The following is a 25,899-nucleotide window of genomic DNA, read 5'->3' as shown; positions in this document are numbered from 1 at the left end:
CAGCCTTACCTGCTCAGCCTTACCTGTGACTCCTCCAGAGCCCCTGCTCAGCCTTACCTGTGACTCCTCCAGAGCACCTGCTCAGCCTTACCTGCTCAGCCTTACCTGTGACTCCTCCAGAGCCCCTGCTCAGCCTTACCTGTGACTCCTCCAGAGCACCTGCTCAGCCTTACCTGCAGCTCCTCCAGAGCACCTGCTCAGCCTTACCTGCAGCTTCTCCAGAGCCCCTGCTCAGCCTTACCTGTGACTCCTCCAGAGCCCCTGCTCAGCCTGTCCTCATTGCACCTCCTGCTCCCCACCCCCCACTTTCCACAGCTATTCCATAGCCTGATGCTGAAAAGTGCTCAATATGAACTAGTGCTGAAGGTCCCAGGTCCTGTACTGTCATCTTCCCTCTTCCCTGAGTCAGGCTGCGTTTTACTAAATGTCGCTGTCATTGCAGTCCTCACTTTCCTCACCTTTGTCTGTGACGTTAGGTGCGGTGTAGTGACATTGTGCTTTGTGCTTTGCATTGTGTTTGACTCAGTGACTGTGACAGGCTGTGATGTTGAGCTCTGACAGGCTGTGTCTGGGACTGAGATGTTAGGCTGTGACTGTAACTGTGTCTGTCTCTCTCTCTCTCTCTCTCTCCTGCAGGCCGGAGGACGAGCCCATGGAGGAGGAGCCGCCGTTGTAGGAGGAGCGCGAGGAGCTGCTCTCTGACCTCCCCCGTGCGGAGGCTTCCCTGCGCCTCCATGCCCACCTCCCTCCTCCCTCCTCCCCGTTTCATTTTTACCCCCTCTTGTCCCGCCTACACCCTCCCCCCCAACAGGCAGCTTCCCAGCCGGGGGGAACGGGGGGGCGCGACGCCCAGGAGAGGGGTCCGAAACGGGCGGAAGACTGAACAGACTAAGCCCCGCCCCCGGCCGACGGGGCGGCGGGGCGTTTACGGTCTCCCCCGTCACGTGACACACGGGGACCCCTGCAGCAGGGCCTCGGGGCGACGGCTGCGGACCGAAGAAGTTTGTTTCTGAGCGGGACGTGGAATCGTTCCCGCCGCAGCTCCCAAAGCCACTGCTTTGGAACTGTCTCCAGGTCTGATCTGATTGGCAGGTCTGGCTGTCAATCAACACAGCTGTTTTTTTTTTTTTTTTTTTTTTCCTTTTGTTCCATTTAAAAAAAAAATGTTTTCTTTAAAAAAAAAAAAAAAACTATAAGACAATGACAGACCTTTAAAAACTGGATTTCATTCTGTTCGTAAAAAAAATTTCATAGTTACTGCTTGAAGAACACACTGACATAAAAAAAAGCTTAAAGACTGTGCTGTGATCGTTTGAAGGGATGGAAGGTGGCACCAGGCTTTTTTTTAGGTGGGGGGAGGAACATGACAAGTTTAGATGGGGGGGGACCAAGCCTCTGGTTCCAGTTTGGAAGCATCCGGAAGATTCAGAGTTTGTGCCTTTTTTAAAAACCTGGTGGATTTTGTGATGAATTCAGAAGAACATTGCCTTAAACAAGTTGTGTACCCGAGCGACCCTTTCTTTTTTTTTTTTTTTTTTTTTTTTTGTTTTGTTTTTTAAACCCCCCCCCTCCCCCACTTTTTTTCGGCCAGGAGATGGATGGAAAGAGCCAGGCAGTGACAGCAAGACAGACGGAGAAGGACAGGAGACAGAAATCCCTCAGCATGTTTACCAGGAATGTGGTGTAGACGACTCTGTGTTTTCCCACAGTCTCTGAACCTCTTTTAACGTTTCCTTTCCTTCGGTTGTTTTCGGTTTTTATTTTATTTTATTTTATTTTATTTTTTTGAACTAAGAGAAAAGGTTTTGTAAGGTAGTTGCCAGCTATACAGTGGCAAACATCGTTGGAACAATTTTAATTGAATTCCGCAGCGCTGGCGAAGATTGCCTAATGTAGCTACACATTTTAACCCTTGACCAAACGAATATCATTTTTTTAGAGTTAAAAAGCATGTACTGTACTAGAGCGACTTGCCATTTGCGAAATTAGAATGCTGTTTAAAAATACTAGTAAAATAAAAATAAAAGAATAAATTAAAAAAAAAAAACCAAAGCATGAGTTCGCTTCCAGCTCAGTTTCACGCCACTATTTACTGCGAGCTTAAGAAGTTGGGATGTTTGCCTTACAGTCAAAGTGACTTTTCTTGCAGAGTGCGTAGTTTTTGCAGAAAAGATATGGTTGAGCCACTTGCAGTACTTACAAGCTTTTGAAGTAACTGACGCTATTGAGCTATTTGTTTGAAATTTCATCTGACGAAAACGATTGTTACAATCCGCCGTCGACACATAACTCGGTTAACGTCTCGATAAAGATCTTCGAATTAAATCTTTTTGGGCGTCAGTCTGAAGTGCCAGTCTTTTCATATCTTTGGCCTTGGAACTTTTGAAGGCGTCCCATGAAGATATTTTTTTGGTGCTTGAGTAAAAACTATTTCCTGTATTTTGGGCTTACGCTCCATTTGCAAGCTACAGAAATGGGCCAAAATTTCACTAATTTTCAGGTGCTACTGAGCATGTGTGCGTTACCACGACGCTAAACAGGAAGTCATCTGACCCAGTTCTGACTCTGGACTAAAAACGAGCAAAAAAAAAAAACCCATTTCTGTGGGATAGCAAAAATACAGTCAATGACAATCTGCATGGGATCCAGAAGGTAAATACTTGTTTTAACGAATAACTACATAAATTTGTCTGCATATATAACTCTATGTAGCATACGTATATTGTCTGTATGTAAACAGGTCCATATACTGTGAGCATACTCTTTCATCTAACTTGGTCTGGCGCAGTGCAGATTAGGGAGGCTGACCGATCTTCAAGAGTCATATCTATTTTAAAAAAAGAAAGAAAAAGAAAACCAACTCATGTTTAGCCACTTGGCAACTACCTTAAGCATTATTCTATTAAAACCATGGTCGATTATGTACATTGTTATAAGTTGAAAAACTGAAAAGCAAGAAACAAATGCTTGATTGCTGTTGTTGTTGATGTTACTATGATTCCACTTTGCGGTTATTTTGATGATGATTCCATTCTCGTTTGCTCTCATCTTTGGTCTTTCTATTCCTGTTTTTTATTAGTGATCTCCTGTTTTTTCCATGTCTGTATTTTTGAGTGATATGGCATCCTCTCGGTTAGTTTTTTTGTTTGTTTTTTTTTACTTTTTTAATTTGTTTTGCCATTTTCATTTGTTTGGTTGTTTTCTTACTTTTTTTGTACAGTTGACATTGCGTTCTGTTTGCTTAAGGATCCAGTGAGTTTTGTTCACTTTCTTAGAAAGCAGCATTTCCACGCATCGTGTGTGTGCTTTGGAAGGGGTGGGATTGGGTGTTTCTACTTTGTATAATAATTCCAACAATTGTGTATTTACTATATGTTCTGTTCATAGTAGATTTATATATGGAAAACAAATCTATAAATATATTATATATAAAAAATGCAATCTTGTTTTAAAAAAAAAAAGAGTATTGCAGAGAGATATACCCATATATCCAAGCCCTTTTCTGGTATCTGTGACTGCACTGTTTTAAGGTTGCCATGGAGGAGGAAGTCACTGTAGCATTGCATTTGCATTTGCATTTGACTCTGCGTTTGCATTTGGTGCCTGTTTGAAAGGAATGGCTCTATTTCCGGCTTGGCCCTGGGTCCGGTGAGCAGCGCTCCTCGCAGCGTAGCGTGGTGGCCGTACGGCTACGATTCCCGTCTTTACGGGCCGTTCCTAAGTCACACTCTCCGAGCGGTCTGAAACGCGGCGGGGGCGATGGGAGGAGCTGTCGTGTGCTGATACTCTGAAGCAGTTATAATGTCCCCGCTTTTCCCTACGTTCTGAGGACCGTCCCCTTTATACAACACTCCATACTTACAAAGGCCATACTGTGTGTGTGTGTGTGTGTACATGTGCGTGTGTGTGTGTGTGTGTGTGTGTGTGTGTGTGTGTGTGTGTGTGTGTGTGTGTGCGTGCGTGTGCATGTGTGTGTGTGTGTGTGTGTGTGTGCGTGCGCGTGCGTGTGCGCATGCGTGTGTGTGTGCGTGCGTGTATGTGTGTGTGTGTGTGTACGTGTTCATGTGCATATATGTGTGTGTGTGTGTGTGTCTGTCTGTGTGTGTGTACATGTGTGTGTATGTATGTATATATATATATATACACACACACACACACACACACACACACACAAATGTGTGTGCGCATGGTATCTGTGTGCCTGTGTATGCGCACGTGTGTGCGTGTGCCTGTGTATGTGCGCACACATTTGTGTGTGTGCATATAGACACACCCACATGTGTGCATATGGTATCTGTGCGCGCACGTGTGTGTATGTGTGTGTGTGTGTTTCCACCATGAAGAGTAGTATAAGATACTGCGCATTCATCATTCTCCGTATAGAAATGAACAGCACGCTCGGTGCTGGGCCAGTGTAATCCGCTGCTTTTAGCCGAAGGCCAGAGAAATAGCTGGCTCTCCCCGCCCCCCGCCCCCGCCCCCGCCCCCGCCCCCGCAGCTCGGAGGGGTTCGGTCCGCCCGCCGCAGCTCGGAGGGGTTCAGTCCGCCCGCCGCCGCATGGAGGGGTCCGTGCGGACGCACGCTCGCCGAGGTTTGCTCACCGTGGGCCCTGAACCGGCGTCTCTTTAGCTCGTGTCATTTCAGGAGGCTGTGGTGACTGGTGATCCGGTTATGATTAGATTTTCTTTCTCGTTTTTAGGGGTTCATTTTGCAGTTGCTGTTTCAGCCATGCAGATCACTCAGCTGTAGGTCAGCACAGGAGGCTGCTCTGAGGCCAACACGGTCATCATTTTCACAGTTTTTCTGATTTTTTTGCTCTGTGAAATTGATATTTAATCTCATCTCAAACTTCCTCCTCTCCATCTACACTTTCCGATTTAGTTCTGATTTGTAGAGAACTCTGCAATAGACAATATCATGGAATATCAGGTTCACATAGCTGACTTTTGACAAACTAATTTACCTGATGGGAGTTGTTGTTTTTTTCATTGACAGTAATAATCCTGTATTAGTGAAAATGCCATTTAAACCATGCTCAGCAACTGTGGCTTCACACTTCTCCTGGGAATGACTTTTCTGTCATTTAAACAGAACACTCATTCCTGGGAAAAGCACTGTATCCGTGTCATTCCCAGGAAAAGCACTGTACCTGTGTCATTCCCAGGAAAAGCACTGTACCTGTGTCATTCCCAGGAAAAGCACTGTACCTGTGTCATTCCCAGGAAAAGCACTGTACCTGTGTCATTTCCAGGAAAGGCCCTGTTCCTGTGTCATTCCCCAGAAAAGCTCTGTTCCTATGTCATTCCCCAGAAAAGCACTGTACTTGTGTCATTCCTTGGAACAGCACTGTACCTGTGTCATTCCCAGTACATATTCCTGATTAGCAGGCCTTCCTGGGCTATACAGTAGATAATTTGCTCAGGTCAGTTTTGCTCTCAGATAATCCCTGCTTGCACACTTAGGTGCTGGTTTTGTGTTGCTGAATTACATTTGGCTCCCAGTTGTAACTGTAACTGATTAAAATCATTGGGTTATCTCTCCTTCAGCAGTGGATGTTGTCTAGCTGGGCTCTGTTCTGCTGAATCCATGATCTCTCTGCACTGTGAGGGCATTTATGGAATGTCCCTGTCGAGGGACCTCCATGGTCTTAAAGCCCACTGTGTTATAGGGGCCCAGCCATGTTTACATAGGCTTCCATTTTCACCCCAGCTACCATAGCGATGTCCTCTCAGCATTACCATAACGACGTCCTCGCAGCATTACCATGACGTCAAAGGGAAACTATCGAGCGGACGCGAACTTTGCTGCGATATTTGAAAGGCTGCTTCGAGCCAGCCAGCGCCCCCAAATCGCACGCTATACTCTCATCAGCCAGCTAATCACAACTTTACCGAATTTTTAAATTTATTTTTCGGCTTGATCAACGGCAGTCGTGCAGATATTTTTATTTGTTTTATCATTCGATTTGATTTCTTTAAAGGGATTTTCTATCTGGCTCATAAACCTAGCGCCCAGATAGTAATTACTTTTTTTTTTTTAAGAAACAGTTGTTTCCTTCTGATGGTGATAAAGATAACATTCCGTTTGAGTTTCAGTTCAGCGTTCACGTGTACCACTCCTCCTCTCTGCCATAAACCGGGCCTGTTGTCCTTTATTTGAAGGCCTCGGTTGATTTTCGAATGTTTTACTTCACCTTCCTCTGTAGTTTTCTGCATGGTCTGTGTGTTGGCATGCCTGTCTGTCCTTGTAACATATTTGCACAACAGAAGAGCACTGGACGACTCCGCATTTCTACAGCGTCTGAGAGTTAGAGATGGGACTTCACCTTTCTTTGATTTTTTTTTTTTTTTTTTTTCTGTTTTTCTTTTTTTTTCCCTGTGTGAGGAGTTAGGAACGCAAGATGCTCTTTGTGTCTTCAAAAAAATCCAACGGATGTGCTTTTTAATTGTAAAAAAAAAACAGAAAAAAACTGAACTACTTAAAAGATTTGAATATTTTACAAAACTTTATCTAGCACTTGTGACATACAAACGATAGATTTTATTGTATTTATGTAGAAACTGTTTTAGGTAAACTACACTAAATACAGATCATGTTAGGCTGCCTGCGTTGTCCTTCTTTGGGAGTTTTTGGGGCAGGGTGGGTTGGGGTGGGGGGGGTTGGGGTGGTTGGTTTGGAGATCACACTCAGAACATCTGGATTCTTCAAAACATGGTTTCCAGGTATATCATCTTAAGATTGACTGACTCAGCCAGTAATATGTGACCACTGTGGTTTAAGAGCAATTCCAGGTTTACAAATGTACCTTTTGAGTTTTTTTTTTTTTTTTTTTGGTCGTTTGTTTTATTTTTACTTTTGTTTTCTATTGTTACACAGCAGAACATTATTGGGACCTCTCTTGAACATTTGTCTTTGACATCAACTATAAAGTATCATGTTTCAGAAAACAAATGTCTTGTTTTTATTTGCTGGACCCGTCGATGGAGACACCTTTCGATGGGGTTGTTCAATAAACGACTTTATTCATGCATTCACAGACACAAACGCACTCGTTCATTCATATTTAATAGATGGCTCACTCATTCATTCATATTCTACTGATGGACACATTCTTTCATATTATACTGACGGACTCACTGATTAATTCATATTCCACAGACAGACACACTCATTCATTCAAGCTCATTCATTAATAAGCTCGCTGCACCCCTGTTTTACACCTCCTTTCCAGTGGCGGCAGTCTCAGCAAATAACACAAGAGATTGTGTCAATATCAGCGACACCCAGGTGAAGTTAATCTTCTAACGTATCATGACCACTTCAACAGTCTTTCTGTTTCTTTTTCAGATATGAAAGCCCTCGATATAGTATTTGTAAGTGTTTCACAAATTTTCATCTGTGATTGTACATTGTCTGCCTCTACAATACACCCGCTGCGCTTACACACTTTATATCCTAAAACTGACATCTCTTTTTTAAAGTACGCAACGGACGGGCATCCTCACCTGGACTATTAAACTCTGTAAGACTTAAGGTTGCCATCGCCTGTTCATATTGTTCCATGTTTCTTATCTATACATATTGATTCCAATATGAATTTTTGTATTGGTGATTGTAGGTTACATCGTGCTGGCTATAGTATAATAGGATCCATTGTCCTAGCTTGATTTTTCACAATTGGTTTCTGTTAGCCCTTTCATTTTCTTGATAGACACAGATTTATACTTTGCATTTTTTAATTTTTTTTTTATCGTTTTGGTTACAGCCAATGGTGTCTTTTTTGACAGCTCCAACTTCTTTGACAGTCATTAAAGTCCAGTATTTTGTACCACAATATGACAGGTTGTTATTCTTGTGGTGTAAATAAAGGCGTTTCACTTAATGCCACGTTTCCCTTTTCCTCTTTGTATTCATTCAGCTCCGTTATGCAAAATCCGTCCTTCTGAATTATTTGTCGTTTCCCGGCCCAACTACAGCGGCTTTAAAAAGCAATCGTGTGTTGTGATTAACATGTCAGTGTTAAGTCATGGGTTTGGTGCTTCGAAAGCACACCTGTTGTGATGACAATTTGCATTAGGCTAGGCTTACGCAACTTCCGTTAGCACAACCTCTGGTTTAAGCCCCGCCCACTCCTGGTCTTCTCTCTGAACGCTGAGGCAGAAGTCATTGTTGGCTGAGCAGTCGAACGGGCTCGATATCTCAAATGCCGAGAATCCTTATTTGTTAAAATGGCCGATTTAATAATGTATTCCAATGCTGAACATGCTGTACATGGAAATTGTGTTTTGTTTAAGGCCACCTCATGAATATTGAGGAAGCTGATCATTACGACTCGAGGTTTTTGCGAAGGTTTCGGTTAGTCTGGACCAGAGACTGTAAAAAATATGGACAAAGCTACTGTGACGTCACCCATTGCCTCTCCGTGGGTCTGTAAAACACGTTTTGAAGCTCAATGGCGGGCGCGGCCATGTTCTCGATTTGGAGCCAAAACCATAGAGTTAAGCGGTCTTGTGTTTTTTACTATGTGATTGACAGTCCGGTGCGGAAAAGCCCATCAACCTGAACGAACTTGAGGCTAGCTGACTGTCTGCCGTTATGTTTTAAAATATATGATCAAATGTTTACGGAGTTTAATTTCCATCCGTGACTGTACTGTGTCATGTAATCACGTTATATGTATGACATTAATAATACAATTATGTTCAGTTATCTTCAATTTATGTTTCTCGGCAAAACGAATATGCTTAGCTAGCATATCAGCTTGCCAGCGAGCTAGGTAAGCTATCCGTGGTTAGCTCACGCATTAGCAATATGAACTACAGGGGTAGAACATCGACTGCACTGATGTCAGTCAATCAGAGATGTGTAGACTACTGGTGATTTGACTAGGCTCATTTTCATATAACTGTCTGGTAGACCTGCTGTTAACCAAGCAAGTTATCGTCGTAGGTTTTCGCCACAGTAGTTAATGAGCCATTAACTTCTACTACTCCATCGCCGTTTGTGGTGTTTACTTGCTGGGTGACGCTAGCTGACCGATCATTCGCAAGTCACTTTTTACCGAATAGAAATTAACACTGTCAGCGGTGATTAACAAATCTACCAAGTATTTTAATAACTGATCTACAGGCGTGTAAATATGACAGCGCACTTTGAAGAGCAAGTTTTCCACCTGTTGCATGAAGACAAAAATAATGTACATTGAATTTCTAATTACTATTATTTTCTTGCTAGCTTCTAGCTTTGTCACATTCGTGCAGCATAGCCCAGGTAGACATTTACGGAATGTACACGACTGACAAGCCGTCAAACGCGTTTGACAGATGGAATATTTGCCGGTTAGGGTTAGCTAGCTAGTCAAATGGCTTGGTAGCCGAAGTTGCGAACTGTTTTAGCATAGGCTACTGGACTACCACACATAGCAAATAAGCGTTAGCTGATTACGCTTTCTGCCAACTAATTATTTGGTTAAGTGGGCTAAAGGAAATAGTAAAAATGACTCGGCTACCGCAAAACTTCAGAGGAGGATTATTTTATGGTCGTCTAGTCCAGCTGTAAATAGCACACGCTATAATGAAACCACTACAAAATGGGATGCCTGTATTTTCTAACTTCGCACAGGTGGACCGTGGTCGGAGCCCCAATGTCAAGGCCAAGAGACGCCACCTCCCACCCCAGTGACCACAGATTGTAGCCCCTACTGTAGCTCAGTCCTCTGCAGTAATCCGGAAGTGACGCAAGCTGTACCTCATTGGTCCAGAACAAATATTGGCACTGTGCCCAAATGACGCAATAAATCATGAAATCGACCCATGGACAGTCATAAGACGAATAAAATACACCTATTATGACTATTTGTTCTTGTGAGAAAAAATTATTGACTTTGTATTTTGATCGCATTTGTACCGTAGACTTACATGGAAACCGGATATGAAAACACCTATACTGGAGCCATCCGTAGTGGCGCTAGTGAGCAACCAGGAACTACAACACCAGGAAATGAGCTTCAAAAACGAAGTCTGGTTTTGGCCGCTTGGTCCGGACTCACGTACACTTCAGCATTACACCTCTCCTCTGGACTGTAGTGTAGCGCTGCGGTCGCTGTGGGTGACTTTCTGCGAATCCGTCACTTAGCGAATAGCTGCACGCCACAGCCAATCAGCTGCAGGAGAGCGAGCGGGAGGAAGTGGTGGAGGGGACCCCGCGGTGGGCCGTTTATAGAGGTGTGGTATGTTTTCACAGGCCTGCCGAGAAACTGCTTAACAGGCATTAACTCCTGCCGCAGTGGCCCGCCCATCGCATGACGGATAGGGCGAGCAACCAATCAGAGCGTGCTCCAATCAACAAAATGAGAAGCTGTGCATTTTTCATGAAGGGAGTGGGGATGGAGGTGGGGGGTGGGGGTGGGGGGGTGACTTTCTGTTTTCTGGTTTCTGTCATGGGCATAGGAGGGGGGAGGAGTGTCAGAAGCAGGCAAAATTGTCCCCCTTCGTAATTATTATAATAATATAATAATACTAATAGGATTATTTGGCTTTTATTTAGAAATAAAATTTTTCAAAGTACCAATGTTGGCCTTAGCCTTGTAGTTTGCTTCACTTTTAGATTAAGATTTGTCTGTATCATTTTTAAGGCTGCTTTTCTTTTCTTTTGGTCTAATTGATTCCACCTGTGAGCTCATTGATCCTAATTTTGTACGCAGCTAGTAGTACAGTTTCGCTAATAAATGTTTTTTTTTCTTCTTCTTTCTTTTTATTTACAAAAGAAATGTTGGTTTAAAGATTCCTTTTGTGTGTGAGCTCAGAGAAAGCAGGGGGTGGGTCCTTGTTGCTCGGATGGTAATTATTTACGTTTTTTTTTTCTCAGAAACTATGGGTCTTGGGCAGGGCGACGGAACGGAGGCTCCAGCTTAGTTTCTCCGAAGCTACAAGTTTTTCTTTTTAGTACAATCGCTGTATTCTTTCTGCCCCCCCACCCCCCCTCCCCAAAGAGCCTCCTAAAACAAGCGGGAAGCAGCGGGGGCTGTTAGATGTGAGCCGCAGGGCCCCTCCGAGGGCTTCTCAGAGCCCCGGGGCCCCCAGGGGACAGGCGGCCGGAGCACAGGGCCTGTCAAACTCGCGCCGAAAGAAAATAAGCCCCGCGCCCCCACGCCCGTCACCTCGCCCCCCGCACCCGCACCCCCAACCCCCACCCCCTCGGCCCTCGCGGTGCATACTGACCGGCCTCCCAGCGACACCAGGCCTGGCCCCCTCCCCCTCCCCCTCCCCCCCCTGTGTCTAAGTACGCAAAGGCATTGAGGGCGGGGGTCTGAGCACACACTCCTAGCCTGCCCCCCCCCCCCAACTAACCAGGGGGACAACCTGACGGGCGGGAACACACCACTGTCGAAACGCCGGATTAGGTCAGATGTTTGTCAGAATAAACACCGGGGTGTTTGCGCTGGGAAATTGGGGGGGACGGGCGAGAAAACATTTCAGACGCGAGCACGCTGCCCTCGCGAAAAAAACAAAAACAAACCGAGTCGAGGGAGAGGAACCGTGAGCGGAATCCCGTTCCGTTTTCCCGAGCCGCGCGACTCTTTCGCCGTTCGGTTCGCAGGAGAAAAACATCCGAAGACTGGGGGCCGCGCTCGGGACGGGGACGTCTGAATGTTCACCAGCCGCGACCCCCGGGTCCCCGGGCTGTGATGGGTAAACAAACCCGGCATGTTCTGACCGAGGGGACGGCGAAAGCCGAGCCGCGCAGAATATTTACCGTCTTCAGAGGCGTCGACGGGAGGACCTGGAAAAGCCATACGGTTCGCCAAGGTGACATAAAACTCAGGGCTGTGTTGCTTTAGGGGTCCTCTGACAGTTTGGGGTGGGGTGGGGGGGTCACCCAAGCCCCCCCGTCCCAGAAGCGCAGACACCGCGCGGGCCTACGACCGGCGGCTGAACTCGGTGACCCCGGTGGTACGGCCCGGGGGGGTTAAGTAAACTCAGGGTAGGCTCAGATTTGGGGTATTTGGGTGATTTAGAGACCCCGGGCTGCTCTGATTCGCGCTTCCTGTGAATGCGAAGCGTCTCCTCCCACAGCAGAGCTCAGCGAAAGGCCGCCGGGCTGGAGGCAGTGTTAAAGAAACCCGGGGTGTTTTCAAACCGCACCGTGACCTCAACCCCCACCCCCACCCCCCCCCCGCGGTCTCTCTCTCTCTCCGCTCGTCCCTGCGCCGCGGCCGCTCGGCCTGTCATTACCGCGCGCGGTACGGGTCCGCCTTCGCCGAGCGGGTCGTCCCGGGCTCCGCCTCCGACGCTCGTTTCCGCGTGTTTAATTGCAGCCCTGCGCCTCTGCGGGAGAACCAGCCTAAATTACAGATCGGGGACGAAATGAGAACCCCACGGAGCCGCGACAGCACACAGTCAGGCTGGGGTCACGCGTTTCTGACTGCGGGGAACGTACCCACATTCAAACAGCCCCCTTTGACCCTCCTCTTCCTTCTGTCTCCCTGGAGACCCATGAGGAAGAGTCAGAGAACAGGGTCTCAGGGGCCAGGTGAGAGCCGAGAGCAGGGCTATCTGGTGCTCTGGTCTAGTCTAGTCTAGTCTAGTCTGGTGTAGTGCTCTAGTCTAGTCTAGTCGTGAGGCCTAGTCTAGTTAGTCGTAGTGCTAGCTAGTCTAGTCTGGTAGTGCTCAGTCTAGTTAGTTGTAGTGCTCTAGTAGTCTAGTCGGTAGGCTCTATCAGTGTCTAGTCGGTGTGCTAGTAGCTAGTCTAGTCGGGTGCTAGTAGTCTAGTCAGTCGTCTGGTATGCTCTAGTAGTTAGTCTAGTCTGGTGTGCTCTAGTCTAGTCTAGTCTGGTGTTGTGCTCTTGTCTAGTCTAGTCTGTGGCTAGTCTAGTGTCGATGTTGTGCTCTAGTCTAGTCTGCAGTGCTTAGTCTAGTCTAGTCTGTGTTGTGTCTTGTTAGCTAGTCTGGTTGCTAGTAGCTAGTTGTTGTCTGTAGTCTAGTCGGTGTGTGCTCTAGTCTCTAGCGGTGTCTCAGTTTATTTAGGTGTTTTGTGCTCTAGTCTAGTCTAGTCTAGTCTGGTGTTGTGCTCTAGTCTAGTCTGATACTCTGGTGTGTTACCGTCAACACTAACAGCGTTGGGTTGGGGTTGGGGGGAGGGGGGGGGTGTGGTACCATGTGTGCTGGCCGTGGGGAAGGCCTCGCAGGCTGAGTTGTGACCGGCGCTGTGTATTTGCTTTTCCTGCCCTCTGTTTAGTCTGCACTGGCGCGCAGAGCGGAGCCGACTGCCGGGAGGGAACGTTCTGGAATCCGCGGAGTCTGCGCTGCGCTCCCGCGCGAGACTCTGACCGCCGCGCCGCGCCGCACGCCGTCTCCGGGGAAACGCACGTTTCCCGCCGCCCGGGAGAACGCTACGTGCTCTTAGCGACGTTCAGAACGAAAACTCGCCTCAATTACCTGCCGCCGCGCCGAGCTCACATTATACGGGGGGGGACCTATCACCTCCCTGAATACGTGATCAAATACAGGGAGGGGAGGGAAAGGGCTCGCCCCCTCGGGGCCATTTTAATTTCGACTCCCTCCGTGTAATTTACGCGCCGCTTCCCCCCCGGGCTTCGGCAGCGCTGTGAAATGGACGATGTTTTATCCCAAACGCCCCTGCATCAGGAACGCATTACCGCATGCATACCTCTCGCACAGGATCCCTCGAAGTCGCTGTTGATCCTGGAGGAAAAAAATGTTTCAAATTGTGCATTTAAAGGTCATTACGGCGCTGCTGTTATTGTTTTTACAGTTATCGTGTTATTGCAGTCCAGAAATTATTACGATAAAAGGTTTACTGTCAGGGTAATGTTAATGGCAATTGTGTGACACTAGTTTCAATCCTTTTTGATGTTGTAGTGCAATAATTTAATTATATAATTTGTATGATTTAATTTAGTATCTGTACTTTATATGTTTTTGTATATAAAAATAATAACTCAATCTCTTAGCTGATTTCTCAGATACTAATTCTGATTATTTGAACACTTGATGTTGAAACTGAATAGGCTTTATTTAGTTTCATTATCTGTGTTTAAATAATCTGAAGAATGATCTGAGAAATAAACTGAGAGATTTCCACATCTGCTCCCCACATCTGTAAGTCATATGTATCGGTGATCAAAGACATTGCATAGGAGTACGTGCAGTCACCTGCGAACCTCTCACACTTCAACAGGAAATAACCTCGGTTAATTTCGCCATCAACCACCAGAGGGCTTGCGCAAACAGGAACTGGTGAATAAACATCATGCTGTCATTCGTTTTGACCCTTCCGTGAGATGATTGTTTTACTGACGAGACGAGAGAAGGGAGGCGCTCACCTGTGTCAACAATGCGGTGTTGAACCGCCTCGGTTTCCGTAAAGTAATCCCAATGTACACTGTGACTGTGAGCGTGTGTGTGTGTCTGTATGTGACCGTCTGTGTGTGTGTCTGTATGTGACCGTCTGTGTGTGTCTGTGTGTGTGTCTGTATGTGACCGTCTGTGTGTGTCTGTGTGTCTGTGTGTCCGTGTCTGTGTGTGTCTGTGTCTGTGTGTCCGTGTCTGTGTCTGTGTGTCTGTGTGTCTGGGTGTGTGTGTCTCAGAAAGAGTGAATATCTAATTTTTCTATCGTTTAGGGCCATAAGAAAGTGAGAAGGAGCTTGTTGGCGCAGACTGTGTTTGTACCCAATGACAGGGCTTGGAGGGGTTTTAATTAAAAAGCGAAAGCACAGGGTAGCACCTGCTGGAGGTACGGGTCTGCTGTGGCCCTGCGTGATCCCTGCTGTTAATCCAGAGCAGAGCGGTTCGCTGTGCAGACACGTCACCGAGAGGGCTCCTGGGAAGCCGGGCCAGGTTTCAGCCGGGAGACTCACCCTGGCGTTTAACTGTCACTAATTATGCCCGTAACGAAGACCAAAGAATTCCCTGACTCCTCATCAGCAAGACTCAGTGTTTCCCTAAAGATCCTTCCGGAAGATGTGAAAGAGAGTATCACATAGTCTGCTGGCTTTCGCTGCCTGCTGGAACACTGTTCTCTGCCGTGGCACGCACACTGATTTCAGTGTAATCGATTGTTGCCGTTAATTGAACGCCTTTAACTGATACTCGGTATAAGAATAGCGTTTCCCTTCAGGGGGCCTGCGAGCACCTCGCCTGAGCCGCTCCCCAGTGTGAGGCCGGGTTAATGCTGTTTGCAGGGGAGAGCAGGGTAGGCCCGAGCAGCGCTCTTAAACAGGCTCTTAAATCCCCGAAGCACTGCGCTCGCTCGCTCGCTCGCCCGCCGGCCCGCTCGCCTTATTGGCCGCTTAAAAAGAATCTCCAGGTGCCTGAGGATTTATATAAATATATAAGAATGCAGTGCTGCTGGGGTTCGGCCCTCTTCTTGGAAAGCCGCTCGGGTCCCTGGGTAATTTCCCCCACGGCTGGCTGGGGCTCGCATTCCTGCGTCGGCTTTTACAGCCATCTTTACAACCGCTTCAGTGTTCCTGACTCATTTTCCTGTCCAGTTTAATTCCCCCTCTAAGAGCAGCGGAAATCTCCCCGTGGTCAGGGGGCTGGTGCTCCCCAGTGTGAAAGGAGGGAGCAGGGAGGAGGAGAGGGGGGAGGAAGAGGAAGGAGCAGGGAGGGAGGAGGAGGGGAGAGGGAGGAGGAGGAAGAAGATGAGGAGGGGAAGAGGAAGAGGGAGAGAGGAGGAGAGAGGAGGAGGGAGAGGAGGAGGTGGAGGAGGGAGGAGATGAGGGAGAGGAGAGGAGGGGGTGAGGAGGAAGAGGAAGAGGAGGGGAGAGGGGAGAGAGGAGGAGGGGGGGAGAGAGGAAGGAGGAGGGAGAGAGGAGGGGGGGTGAGGAGGGAGGAGGGAAGAGGAGGGAGGAGGGGGAGAGAGGAGGGGGGGAGAGAGGAAAAGGGAGGAGGGAGAGAGGAGGGAAGAGGAGGGAGGAGGGGGAGAGAGGAGGGAGGGGTGGGGGTGCTGGCTCGTACCCCGCTTGCGGGAGACTCTTTTGGGGCTGTCGCTTTGATGGATCCGTCCACCGCGATCTCTGATATGGAGCCAGCGAGCAGCTCTGGTTGGGAGCTTTAGGGTTCATCCAGCTGCCCCGGCTCCTCAAACCATCCAACCAACCACATCTCCCGCATGCTCACAACTGGGTGTCTGGTGCCTGATTCTTCTACTCTTTAATTAGCATGAGAGGAGGACTGAAAACGAAATTCTGTTACAAACTCAAGTTAAATCCTATCAGTGGTGTGTTTTGTAAGTAACTGTTAGTAAGCTCGAAATAGACAGCAAAGGTTAATACTGGCAAAATCCACTTTTATTCTGAATTTTCTTGGTGTTTTTGGTGTAGTTACAGTATGCACTTACCCCAAATATGATTATACCTGCCATTAATGGAGGTACGATTACACCTGTCATCTATAGAGGTAAGATTACACCTGCCATCTATGCAGGTCAGATTACACCTGTCATCTATGGAGGTATTTTATGATTACACCGGTCGTCTATGGAGGTAAGATTGCATCTGTCATCCATGGAGGAACAGTATGATTACACCTGTCATCCATGGAGATAAGATTACACCTGTCCTCCATGCTGGTAAGATTACACTTGCTGTCTGTGGAGGTACAGTATGATTACACCTGTCATCTAAGGAGTGTTATGAAGTAACTGTTGGCTGTGCAGAGGTAATATGAATTACACCTGTTGGATTACAGGACTTACAGTATGATTATACCTGCCCTTATGGAGGTAAGATTACACCTGTTCATCTATAGAGGTAAGATTACACCTGTTCTATGGAGGTACAAGATTACACCTGTCATCTATGGAGGTACTTATGATTATACCGCTGTCTTGGAGGTAAGATTGCATCCTGTTTCATGGAGGACAGTATGATTACACCTGTCATCTATGGAGATAAGATTACACCTGTCCTCCATGCTGGTAAGATTACACTTGCTGTCTGTGGAGGTACAGTATGATTACACCTGTCATCTAAGGAGGTACAGTATGATTATACCTGTTGCCTGTGGAGGTACAGTATGATTACACCTGTCATCTAAGGAGGTACAGTATGATTATACCTGCTGTCTGTGGAGGTAAGATTACACCTGTTGTCTGTGGAGGTACAGTATGATTACACCTGTCGTCTATGGAGGTAAGATTACACCTGTTGTCTATGGAGGTACAGTATGATTATGCCTGTCGTCTATGGAGGTAAGATTACACCTGTTTTCTATAGAGGTACAGTATGATTACACCTGCTGTCTGTGGAGGTACAGTATGATTACCCCTGTCATTTATGGAGGTAAGATTATACCTGTCGTCTATGGAGATAAGATTACACCTGCTGTCTTTGGAGGAAAGATTACACCTGCCGTCTTTGGAGGAAAGATTACACCTGCCGTCTATGGAGGTGAGATTACACTTGTCGTCTATGGAGGACAGTGAAAGGCATTTGTGAGAATGCAAGATTGTGACTCTCGTTATGTTCTGCATGACTGAGCACATGGATGCAATGTGAGTCTGGAGAACAGCAGGACATCTGAGGCATTGCCATGCACTTCCTCCATCCAGGCCTTCCATACCCAGACCACTTCAAGCCGCGTACGTAGATTGATTCCTGGCCAGCTCGCTAATTCCAATTTACGCCGTGAGCTGTCTCTGCCTAAGATCAAAGAGTAGAAGTGTAAGTTAAAAGAGGAGGCAAGACATTTTGTTTCCCTGTTAGGATAAAAAACCTGAAAGCGAAAGCTTTGGGTCGTGCTGTGTTTTGAAAAGAGTCTGAAATCACGTGGAGCACTGGCTATTATTTTAACTGATTCCAAGTGCCTTCTCTTTGCAGCACGAAGGCTGAGCAATGTCCATCACTTGCTCATTTAAAATAAATTATTCTTCCCAAACAGATAAAATGAGCACTATCACACACATTTCATTATTCTATTACTATATTTTACCAATTGGCTGTCACATACATTGCATGAAACAGGCGCTCCACAACTTACTGAATCTCCACAATGGATATGCAACTGATTTATTCATGAATTTTTACATTACTGACATTTAGCAGACGCTCTTATCCAGAGCGACTTTCACAACTTTTACATAGCAGTTACATTGCATCCATTTACACAGCTGGATATATACTGAAGCAATGCAGGTTAAGTACCTTGCTCAAGGGTACAACGTCCGTGTCCTACCTGGGATTCAAACCTATGATCTTTAGTTTACAAGACCAGTTCCTTACTCGATACATTACACCGACACCCATTTTCGCGCATGAGTTCTTATTAAGTTACATTACATTTGTTGCATGGGTGCAAATGATCTTAATTAATGGTTCAATAGCAGTATGGCTATATTCTGAAAGTGCGATTCAGTTCTGCTCCTACGACAGACCATAAAGCCTGTGCCCTTTGACCTCTGGATACATTGTGATGTTCTGTGTTCTGTGCCTGAGCCGTAGCAAAGGTTCAGAGGTATGACCTCACAATACCTCCGCTTTCTCAGGCTTCTGTTGCTGGCAGAGGTCAGGGGTCACGCTGTCCTTGTAAAAAGCTAGCAAATCAACACGTGCGTCGTAAAGACGCCGTCCCGCGCACGCCCGAGCTGCAGCCTCGACCGCGGAGCGGCGGCCAGGTCAAACCTGGTCAACGAACCCGTGTCCACCTGGTCCGCAGCTGCGACCGGGCCGCCCGGCGCGCTGGGGAAGGACGTTTCATTTCACTTTGGCGGCAGTGTAACGTACCGGTAAAGAAGCTAGCCCTGCAATGCAAATACAGCAACGTGTGAGCACGGAGTCTGTGAATACGCTCGCTAACAACCATTCCAGTCGCTCCTCTGGAAGTGAAGCATGGAGCCAGAGACTCGAGGACCCTGGAGATTTAGAACCCTTAAGCCGTCCCCTCTCTCTCTCTCTCCGATCTTAAAGCAGCCTCGACATTAAAGCGAGCAGGCTCAGTGTGAAGTCCTGCTCGAGACAGACACCGCTTAGAGCCTTCACTTTATCCGCTTTACTGCAAATTAAAATTTTGTAGCTTTTTCCATCTTTTTAAAAAAATTTTTTTACGGGAAACATCTGTGGCATTGTGGAGCACTATTACTGTAGCTCAAAACCCTTTCAAGTGCTGTTTTGGCTCACAGGTACAGCAGGGGCACTGTGGCAGGGTTAGGGTCGGGGGTTAATGAGCCATTATCACGAGGCCTGCTGATTGGATGACGGAGTAGGCTCGTGAGCTGCAGGTTCTCATAACATCAATTAATTGCGCAAAATTAGTACCGTGTAATACATGGACAATTCAATATAATTCACGGGGAGGAAAGACCAGGAGTTATTTTTTACTGGTAGGTCCCCAGCCTTGTTAAACATCATTTAAATGTCAATTTACAAGCATTAACCGAACTAAAAACAGAGTGCAGTTGGCGGCTCAAGATCATAATATGTGTTTATGTCTTCATGCCACAATAATATAAACCTAAGAAAAGATGCTTTAATATATTTTAATATATAGCTTCTGAGTTTCAAATAAGGTAGCAATATTCTAACAGCATTGTGTCAATAACTATGAAGTGAAATATGCAAGGAAAAACGCCTTATCTGTAAATTCTTTAATTTTTTTAAAGAGCGCATATACAATCGAACCTATAGTTTGAAAATATATATATATATATATATATATATATATATATATATATATATATATATATATATATATATATATATATATATTAAAAATAAAAGCTCCAGTGCGTCTTATCACCACTGATGTTAAAAAAATTATGTGAATCCTCGCATATATGACACGTAATGTGTGCTATTCCGATGGCATGCATGTGTTATTTGGTCCAATTGGCATAGGCCATCATGTCATATTGAATGCCATTGTGATGTGTGGAGTGAAACTAACTTGGAAAATTAACAGAAGCACTCCAGGAATTCCCAGAGATTTAAACAGTCGAAAATATAAGCAATCGGGTCCGCGCATTCAGCATTTTTTATCATTACATTAGTGGGCGCGTGTCTTTACAGCCGGCGCGAGAGCCCTGAGACCTGTAAACCTCAAGAACAGGTGTTTCTGTTGAATTTCGCGGTGGCCTTGATGCCGTCTAAAAAGTAAAAAATAGAAATTATATACTGTTTTACATACTTTATATTACATACTTTTAGCATTAATAACAACCTGTAAATAAAAATACAGTAAAGTTGTATTGAAACTTAACTTAAATTACAGCATTGCGAATGCTTATTTGGGCTGGAAATTAAGGCGCACGCGCTTTGTTCTGTTTTTAGATGTGTATCTATCTGAAGTATGTGGAAAAACAACTTGTTACGAATTTGTATGCATTGAGAAAACAAAGCGTTTTGATTGAACGGATGATTAAGAGGCCTAATAGGGGTCCGGTATTTAAAAGTTGGGTAAATAGGCTAGGTTATCTGCGGTTGTTCATGCTCATTCGCTCGTTGAAGCCTGAAGGCATTTTATGCAACTTGGTCTGAAACAGACGAGGATAACGTCGATGTTTCTGTACTTCTATGTTAATGAAGCCCTATAACCGTTTTATCTGGCGTTTTCTTTCGCTTCAAAAACACACCCCCTCACCCTCCTTTCTAAGGTGACACTCTTCCCTTACTTTCCCTAGGATTTCTACCAGGGCACCTATATTTCCCACCTAGAAAAGCTGCTTGCAGACAGGCCATTCTACCCCTCTGATTTTAGCTGCATTAAAAAAGACAACAGAAACTCGTCATCGTGTTGCCATTCATTAATAAAAGGTAAAATAGTTCAATAGAATAATTGCGTTTTTCCTGAGTTGTTTCATGTTCTTTGCAAAGATATGCTTTACAAAAAAAAAGCTTTAACACATTCACTTAAAATGTAAAAGCAGTATGACTCAAATGACTTTTTATGCTACACTCGAAAATTGGCACATTTTATCCATTCCATTCAAATGTGTCAATTTGAAGACTGGCCTAAATCATTTCAAGATTCAGAACACCCAACAACTGACTTACTGACTGTAGCGGAACACTCATCATTAAAACAGTTATCGATGTGTTATGTGTACAATTAATTACCGCACACCTTTAAGTTGTTTCAAAAATATTTGTTTTAATAAATAAGCGAAATTTACATTCGGCGAAAAAGAGAGCTTTGCTGAATGAGATCAACTTTTTGAGGACAAATCCATGCAGTACCTCGAGAACTTATGATTCTAAATGTTATCTTTAAAAAAAAAAAAAAAGCTGAAGATGATTAAAGATATGTACAATGCGTTCTTAAAACATTTTAAACATTTATTTGAAAAAAGAAAAGAGGGATATAAGATAATATAGGGCTTTCCTGAATCATACTATACCGGTATTTAAAGAATAAAATCTACGCGTTAGACGAAACGGGAGACGTCAGCACATTGAATTGTGGGAGCGAAATAAACATATTGGTCTGAAATCCTCTCATTTGTTCTGATGTCTGAGATGGGCCTACAGTACTGTCGTGTCGCACTTTTAAATAATCCAGGAGAATCCGGAGTCGTAAATCACGTTGGGTCTTTTGACCGTGTCTTTGAGGTTCTTAGGTTCTTCGAGAAATCCTTTGGCATCTTCAGACTTTGTAGAAATAAACAGTCTACAAAAAGGAAAAAGAAACGTGAATTAGTAATTTTATTCTTGATTTGAAATCATTTTATCTCGTAATTACATGTGTGATGAGCGTTGTTTCCAGTATTTTTTTTCCGTTGTAAATTGCGCAACGTTACTGGAATAAGTGCGCAATCCCAATTTTTATTCCTGTTTAGGAAACCGCAAAGGGATTTGTACTTGAAGTACAGCATATATGCTTATAGTTAAGGGAGACTTAAGATAAACTGAACCAACCATTTAACCATTTTTTGGGGAATTTGGCTGATGTCACTAAAAAATAACAACAGCCTCTAACTGATTTATTGCGTTGAAGATATAATTGGTTAAGTCTGAAAAGTAGCATTCATTTTCTGCACGCGCGATTCTTGTTATATTTAGGCCAATATGATATGAAAATTGGCCACTTAAACCAGAGGTAGCCCTTTGTTTTAGCCAATATTTAGCAAGAAATACATGCATTTACATGTTTCTGTTGTAGTGACACATTATGTAAAGCAATGCCAGAGTAAAAAAAAGTTAATGTTTCATGTAATAATATTATAGCAGAGACCGTTTACAGTTGCTTTATTCTGCCACGGCCTCTCCGAAGTAGCCTCACCGTTTCCCTAAAGATAGGCTAGCAGGACGCCTACCACTGAGCTACAGGAAATAGCAATAAGCATGGATAAACCAAACAGCTTCTCTAATAAATGTGTAATTGCCCTCCAACGCAGCAGACCACATCAGACGGTTAGTATTGATTTAAATATTATATTTTGAAATTCACGTTTTGTTTGGTGACTGCCGGAGCAAACATACACGACGTAGCCTATTTCACAATGACAGCTTTTCTGAACGTCAAAGAAAAGACAAAAGACATAAATGGTGCACGAGACATCGTTGCATTTTAGATCTATCAGAATGTAAAAGGCAAAACATCATCGAAAATTAAGCTTGGGCTTGTATTCGTAATTGTGGCCTTTTTAGTAAGCAGCCTATTCATTTTAATGTAGGAAAAGAATGCCACTAACATAAATATTGATTATGCGGTATAAATCCGATGTACTAGATGGCAAGCATACCATTTTCACATAGGCTACAGATAAACATAGATCACCACGGCGTTGTTTGTTTTTATCCCATAAAAATATTACAGTAAGTATTACAATGTAGGCATCATGTAAAATGGGCCTACGTGCGGTATTTGACTGCGATCAAAATATTTTCAAAACAAAGCATTGAGCAGTAATGAGATCGTTAATTTTTATTAAATTATGTTTTACGACGCGGAAATGCCTCTCATTCCAAAAGCGCTTGACATGTGTCATTAACCCGATGACACACAGGAGTAGGCTGCTACAGGCCGGAATCTACAACGCCTGCTTTGCGCATATGATGCTCGACGAGGTTATAACCTATCTGCGTAGATAACGGAAATAAAGCTGAGATCAAGAGGGAATGCATTAAGTATTGAGGGTTTATGCGTACAGATACTCAACGTTTAATTAAATTCACATCACGAATGGCGTTCATAGTCTGGAGTGTGGTTTTTTTTTTTTTTAAATCACCACATAATTAAGATTGTTTGTATCAGAATAATGTTACATTTTATGGCATGGTAAGCCATATAATAACTTTGTTTAACTCGATTGCAATTTTCAGATATTAACAATGATATAAAAATGGAAAATTGGTGATTTAATGCTGATTAAAATAATGGTTTACATGGTGTGCAATGTGTTGTGCCACAATTAAATCTTTATCTTATTTAGACGTCTTAGAGCAGCCGGGGGAAGCTTAATTCTCGTCATCTTGTTGTGCAATACTTTCGAATGCAGAACGCTTAGAAAGTTCCAGAACATGAAAGCAATATTGACACAAGCTACTATTACGTCCGATCAAACATAGTCTTTAATGTCGCCTCATTCATAGCTACAACGGTCCACGTATGAATACATATTTGTCTACAAATCCAGAGTCCCGTGAGGGTAGTTAATTGCTGATGGCGACAGGCCGGCAGTAGAGTCGGCGTTTATCGCCTGAGATGCCCATGTTCTGTTTACATGGGTTTAGACATGATGGAGTTGAAAGTTGCGATGGACTTCAAAAATTCACCAACAGCCAGTTCATTTACAGCTTTGGGAAATGAAGTTTCCTCTGTTTATGAAAGCATATGACGTTAAACAGCACGGAACAGTTGAGGGGGGTAATCAATTTAATTCCAAATGTCGTGTTCCCTGTTAATACATTCCACGTTGCAGACCAACCTTACATGCACCATTCACGTCAAATTCACGCCTTTTTTAAGATTGCAGTGGTGGTATTGCAGTGGTGACACGTAATAAGATTAAGCACTTCCTTAACGGTACATTAACCTAAGTCTGATTAGGTTACGTTAAAAGTACTTATGTGCACGAGCACATGGCCATGCCTGACACAGCTCACAAGGGGTCAGAGTATAAGCAGATATACTATCTCTTAACTGTTGAAATTTTGCAAATGTCCGTTACATTTCAGTAGCCTAGGCCTAGCTGTATAACCTTTATACCTAGTAGTGTTACGGTTTGCGACAAATGCATTTTAGTTAGCTACCTTACAGCCTATTAGCAACCATGGCAATGACAGACAATAATTAGTAGTAGTGACAGTAACAGCAGAGTTGTAGGAGAGGGCATCAGCAGAATTAGCTGTAGAATAATGACAGTTACATGATGGCATAAAATTTTGGGTGTGACGGTGAACCAAATTGTGATTCAGATAAACACACTGTCCTCCAACTATGCTAATACCAAATATATTGTTAGGCCAGGTAACTGAGGCCACAACTATATGGGCGCGCTGTAGAAGGTCACTGATACTGTACTGGTGTGATTTCCAAAATATTAAAATTAAAACAGAATACTGAGATACTATTATTATTATTATTATTATTATTACTATTATAAAAATACAGGCTTTCAACAGCCTACATACACTAGAACAGCATATTCTTTGCAACTATTTTATGAAAAGTATTCTTTTCTGCATTTTCCTGGTCAGGCATTTTTATTTCTTTACTACTGCTCAACATAATAATAATCATCATAATAATAATAATCATAATAATAATAATAATAATAATCCACACTGCATTCTGATACGTACCCCTTTGGCATAAGAGAATAAAACTTCTTCGGTGCTAGTGGGACGTAGACATTGACCACGCGCCTTCCATCCGCCACACCGAGAAAGCGTAACTGAGTCTTTCGTGCGCAACGTAGCTGCAGCTTGACATCTTGTTGTCCATCTCGTCGCTTTGTAGCACCTGATACAGAAAATCTATGTATCTGGATGCCAGTTTCAGAGTCTGTATCTTGCTAAGTTTATCCGAGGGAAGCGTGGGTATGATTTTTCGCAACGACGCAAAGGCTTCGTTGAGCGACTGAGTCCTCTGTCTCTCCCTAACGTTGGCCAGAACCCTCTGATTCTGCAGCTCCTCGTACGACTGCGTGCTGCTGGGACTCGGTTTTTTGCCCCGCTTAACGGAACCCGGACTGCCGTCTTCGCTCAGCTTTTTGCTGTGTCTCCTCTTCCTTCCAAATCTTTTCTGTTGTCTGTCCAACTCCTCCTCGCTGGTCACTAAGCTATCCACTGGGGAGACGGGAGAACTTGAGCTCTCTTCCATTTCTCGTTTAAAGAAATGCAAGGGTAGCGAAGAAAAAACGTTGTCCGCTTTAGAATCCGTGGTTAGTGAGTATATCCGTGTGGAGCGCAGACAGACGTCGGTTGCACGACCTCGTCGTCTTTCTCGCCCTTTATTTGTAACTTGTTTTAAGTGGCCGCGATATTATATTTTCAAGCGAAAATGAAGTTTGGCACAACTTCCCTCTCGCAGGAGGTTTTTTTCTCTATTTTTTGGAAACTTTATCCCAGTTTCAGATGCTAAATAGTTGTCTGAATGGAGGGGGTGGAAGCTTCGGACTCTGATTGGCCGACTAATGAACAGGAGGGACCAGTTTTAAATTACACTCGTACCAGATTATTTACCTGTAGAGCCATTTATACAAACGGAGAATATAACTAGATACCAAATGCAATTAAATGTAACGATACAAATATAGTTTGAACTAATAAATAAAATAAATGTATTTAAAAATAATTAAATGGTGGCCGCAGCCCGATTGTGCACTTGCATATAGCCTACTTCTTAAAGTGTTCATTTTTGGCTTGGTACCTATACGGTTATCTGTCATTCCCGTGCTAATCCCTATTGCAGTTATATTTTATAACGCATTGTAAATTGC

The 25,899-nt window shown here is 44.4% G+C and overlaps 2 protein-coding genes across 2 annotated transcripts in view; one reads left to right on the top strand and one right to left on the bottom strand.

Moving 5' to 3' along the window:
* The window catches only part of hdac4 (histone deacetylase 4), an 80,272-nt gene extending 74,237 nt beyond the window's left edge, over positions 1-6,035 (top strand). Inside the window, exon 25 of the mRNA XM_064311539.1 lies at positions 637-6,035. Within this exon, the coding sequence (XP_064167609.1) occupies positions 637-676 (40 nt within the window). The 3' untranslated portion in view covers positions 677-6,035. The remainder of the gene's footprint in view (positions 1-636) is intronic.
* A 15,046-nt stretch (positions 6,036-21,081) lies between these two features.
* On the bottom strand, positions 21,082-25,527 carry LOC135241101 (twist-related protein 2). Its single transcript, XM_064311234.1, has 2 exons — positions 24,761-25,527; positions 21,082-21,623 (listed from the first exon to the last, which is right to left on the bottom strand). The coding sequence occupies exon 1, from the start codon at positions 25,278-25,280 to the stop codon at positions 24,795-24,797; it is 486 nt and encodes a 161-aa protein (XP_064167304.1). The 5' UTR covers positions 25,281-25,527; the 3' UTR covers positions 21,082-21,623; positions 24,761-24,794.
* Between the last annotated feature and the right edge of the window lie 372 nt (positions 25,528-25,899).

Source organism: Anguilla rostrata, chromosome 15 (genome assembly GCF_018555375.3).
Source record: "Anguilla rostrata isolate EN2019 chromosome 15, ASM1855537v3, whole genome shotgun sequence".
Classification (NCBI taxonomy): domain Eukaryota; kingdom Metazoa; phylum Chordata; class Actinopteri; order Anguilliformes; family Anguillidae; genus Anguilla; species Anguilla rostrata.
This window is presented reverse-complemented; position numbering and strand designations above follow the sequence as displayed.